The 4653-nt window shown below is 30.7% G+C and overlaps 1 protein-coding gene across 1 annotated transcript; it reads right to left on the reverse strand.

Moving 5' to 3' along the window:
- Positions 1-245: 245 nt before the first annotated feature.
- LOC114191701 (uncharacterized) lies at positions 246-2774 on the reverse strand. Its single transcript, XM_028081051.2, has 2 exons — positions 2532-2774; positions 246-2172 (listed from the first exon to the last, which is right to left on the reverse strand). The coding sequence occupies exon 2, from the start codon at positions 1990-1992 to the stop codon at positions 499-501; it is 1494 nt and encodes a 497-aa protein (XP_027936852.1). The 5' UTR covers positions 1993-2172; positions 2532-2774; the 3' UTR covers positions 246-498.
- Positions 2775-4653: the final 1879 nt, after the last annotated feature.

The raw sequence follows: 4653 nt of genomic DNA on the forward strand, positions 1-4653 counted from the left end.
CAGCCTTTCCGTAACAATCTCACCTAATCTTGTGTAACATAGCGAACGTCGTTACTATGGCTAAAGTGATGGAGATGAATAGGAGCAGTTTTATCTGTTCTCCATATTCGTCACAAGTCTTGCTATATTGCAATTACAGGGCGCCTTCCCGAGAACAAATACACATTGCCAGGAAAAACTACCCTCTACTCTGGTATATAATTCAATCCAAAATACGAGATACTTCAGGACAACGGGATAATATCTGAAAATCTAAATATAGGTCGACATTTATTCCGAAGGTATGAATTGGTAATTTCTTATAAATTATGAGAACTAGCTGTTCAATACTGCTAATAATCAAAAACCGGAACAAAAGGAACCGGGCCAGTCAGTGAGCTAAAATTGCTAGAGACAAACATACAAGACAAACAATTGTATTGAAAATAACAGTAAGGTACACAGTTAGAAAACAATGACCTGCGCACCGTACTGGAATTCCTAACTTTTTTTAAACGCCTATCTCAAGTTAAGATCACTTCCTCCCAGATTAGGGCGAAGGCAAACTCGGACTTCATGCTCTTCTGGTCCCACACGATGTTTTGGCACCAGGATCTCAAGCACTGATCCTTGCCCATCATAGTATGCTTCTAAGTTGGCATCTTCAGGAATTCGGGTTGAAAGAGGGATTTCTCGGACAAATTCTCCAGGTGGGCAGTGCTCTGATGATGGATCTGTAAGCTTGAATGTTCTATCATGTCTCTTGATGAAAGGTTTTCGAGAAGTGCTCATACACGAAACCTTTATGATACCGTGAGTCAAAGTGTTCCTCCATGAAACTTTCACATTTGGAAGATCTACAAAAGGCAGACTGATGATAATCAAGTAACCTTGTTCATCCTCATAAATAGTTTTTGCAGCTGTAACTGGTCCATGAACACTCTTTATCACCCCACTGAAGTCATTCAACCAGTGTGGCTCACTTGGATGCATTTCTAGAAGACGATCATATGGAGTATTAACAGCCAAGTAACATTCTTCTTCATTTCCATGAGGGAAAAAGTCCTTCCTCTTTTTGCTGCTAACAGGAGAGAGGTCCAACCCATCACCATTACTGTGGTTAGAGAGATGAGTTGATAAATTCAGGCCAGATCCATTAAGTAGTTTCTTCGAGTGTGCATTAGGACCACTCTTGATTGGGGGAGGTGGTCTCTCAAGCTCAAAGTCTGTGTTGGGAAGATTTCTCCATGAACTGAAATCACTTGCTTCTGGTGGGATTGTGAAATTCAAATCTCGCCCCGTGAGTTCTATCCACCTTTTTCGATCATCCTCATCCAGGGTCATTAGATTGGGAGCGGAAACAACCTCAATGCCATGCACACACTGAGGGTTTGATAGTCCTCGGTAATGCTTTCGCTGCATCCGGTGGGATCGAACAAAACCCTTGTCAACACTAAAAGGAAACGGGCACTCCCCTTGGCGAGAATGCCCATTCATGTAACTCCTCAGCTGCATCTTACCCAATGCATTCTCCGGCCTCTCCTTGAAAACCCACATGTACATGTTTTCCATATCATGTTGAACCATGAAAACATCAAGCTTCAGATCAGATTTATCGAACCCTGAAACACCGTTGCTGTCCCTGACAATCTTGGCCTTAGATTTGTCATTTAAAGCAGGCTTAAAGTAAAAACTGAAGAAAAACCAAGCACCCCATATGCTATCAACACGTTTTGCACACTTCCTCCCAGCTTTGGGCAGATTGAGAAAACTCTCAGTCTCATACCCTTGGGTGCCAAGACCAACATCAAGAATATCACAAGGCTCAGAATTCCACGGCTGTGGAGGCGGACTGCGCTCAGCGGAGAGGGGCAGGTTGATATCCGGCGGACAAGAGAGTATAATTTGGCGATTCATCTCTAAATCCAGTTCCTCATGAGATGATGCACTTGAGTCCATTGACAAGAGCGTGGAGGGGTGGTGATTCTCCATTGACAAAGAAGCAAGACCCATGCTAGCTCATCTCGTTGATGAGTTTTATTGCCGATTCTTACAATATAGCCATCTCAAAACAATTCAACAAAACCTTATAAACTCCTTCATCTTATCAATCCCACTATATCTCACCTTCATCGAGCCCCCAGATATATCAATTGAGTTGAATACAAGAGAAAAGAAATCAACAAATCCAACCTATTCGAGATAAATAATAATAATAACTATTATTATTTAATTTTCTAAATAAATTAATAAAAAAATTGACCTGAACGACAACAAGAACAGCAACAGAACCGACTAATTAGCTATCTATCTAACTATCTATAATAACTCAGACAGTGACATAGTGATATGTCTTCAATCTCTAGAAGAGAGAAAGAGATTTGGAAAACGCTATAGGGGAATTGAATTTAACCCTATTCCACGCAACTCAAAAATCTCTCCAAAATGAGGAGAAAAACACTGAATCAAAACCATCAAATCCATAAGAGAGAAAAGAAAAACAAATTTTGAAAGAGAGACGGAGTAGGATGGAGATCTTCAAGGATGATTACCTTATAGGATAATCATCAGAGAATCGAGAAGAAGAGGAACCCTCATAATCGACGAAGTATCATCAACAACCATGTTCTCTACACATTCTCCTCCGGAATATTTCCCCCTATTTCTTGTCCCCCAAATGAAAACCCTATTTGTAATTTTTGTTATTGTGAGACAGAAGAATGCGGTGGGTTGTGTGAGAAATCCGAGCGGAGAGAGAAAGAACAAGAGGTTTCATACGTTTCATCATAATTTATAACCTCATTGTGTTTATTATCTTCGCATTCTACAGATAGAAAGAAAAAATAAAAACATATATACATCGAAAATGTTGTTGAGGTTTACAATCAAATTAAAAATTTACTTTAACAATTTGTATTATCAATTATAAATACTAATACAAAGATATATCACAATTTTATTATGATAATGAAAAGTAATTTTTTTAACATAATTACTAGAATATAACTTTTTTATTAAATTTTAAAAAACCATGTTCAGAAAAAAAAAAAATATATATATATATAATTAAAATAAATAATACTAATATTTTATTATAAGTAACTTTTCATTTTAAGTAATAAATTGAATTTAAAATAGTATTAAAATTTAAAAATAAATTATATTGATGAGAGTATAATTAATAATAAAATATATACATGAAAAATGATGGTGACATTATAATCACATCAAGTGAGTTGGTTTAGCAGTGTTATATTTGTGTGTTGTTTTTTGCTAATGAACTTGAGGTAGTTGTTTATGCACATGCTATCATACAAGGTTTTAAAGAGAAAGACTATACTTATGAAGAGATTGAAGTCATACTCAAAAGAGTGTTAAAATAAAATAATATGAAATCTTATTAAAATAAAGTTAAGTAATTATTTGTAAAAAGAAAATGCAGATTGATGTATTTCTTGCCCTCTATACCAAATGACAAAGTTGTATTTGATTATTTCTCTTTTAAAGATGTATAAATTTAGCCATTTTAAAGTAATATTTGTTTTATTTTGAAACATGAAAACATTTATTTTTGCAATCCATAATTACACGATTTGTTTCTAATTTTTTTATTAATTGGTCAATTAATTCCATTAATTATTTTTAGTTTTCTAATTATGAATTGATTGTTTTTTATTTCATGTATTTTGAAATTTTTTAAATTTATACAATTATAATTAATTATTATATGATTAATTTCTAAATATTTTTTTTATCAATGAGTTGATTTTATTAATTATTTTAAATTTTTTTAATTATGAATATAGTATTTATTGGTAATTAGTAATACATTATAATTAATATTATTTCTGTTATTATTATTTGAATCAATAACTATTATATTTTATTTTAAAGTATTCCTTTAATTATTAGGCAAGAAAATTTGAATTAATATTTATTGAAAATATTTATTGTATTTTATTACCTTTATTTGTGAGAGCAATTTCAATATTAATTTATTTTTATAATTATGGAGGAGACATATTATTTTAATGACAGTGATATTAGTAGTATTACTATTACTATTATTATTATTATTATTATTATTATTATTATTATTATTAATATTATTATTATTATTATTATTATTTTGTTATAATAATAATAATAATTACTATTATTAGAGTTAATATTTTTTATTGGATTAGTATTAACAATAATTGGTATTAATATTAGTATTAATAATAATTGGTATTGGTATTGATTATTAGTATTAATATTATTTATGGTATTGATCTTAGTATTAATAATAGTAATATTATTAATATAATCTATTAGCATAAAATAATATTTTTTACTTTTAATTAATAGGTTACAAAAAATATAGTGATTAATTTTTTCAAACTTTTATTATTATTACTTGGTACGCAATCTTTATGCATACATTTTATTTTCACGATCCGTGTATAAATATTTTATATTACTCTAACTTTTTTAATATATATATATATATATATATATATATATATATATATATATATATATATATTCAAGTTTAACTTTTTTATTTTATTTTTTAATCATACAACAATAATTTTTCACTACATAAATTAATAATATATTACTATTATGAGTATTAATACGATTAGTTTTAATGAATATTTATTACTATTATTCCACGACTACTATTATTAT

This window comes from Vigna unguiculata, chromosome 7, assembly GCF_037176805.1.
Source record: "Vigna unguiculata cultivar grain cowpea cultivar isolate G323 ecotype 2 chromosome 7, ASM3717680v1, whole genome shotgun sequence".
Classification (NCBI taxonomy): domain Eukaryota; kingdom Viridiplantae; phylum Streptophyta; class Magnoliopsida; order Fabales; family Fabaceae; genus Vigna; species Vigna unguiculata.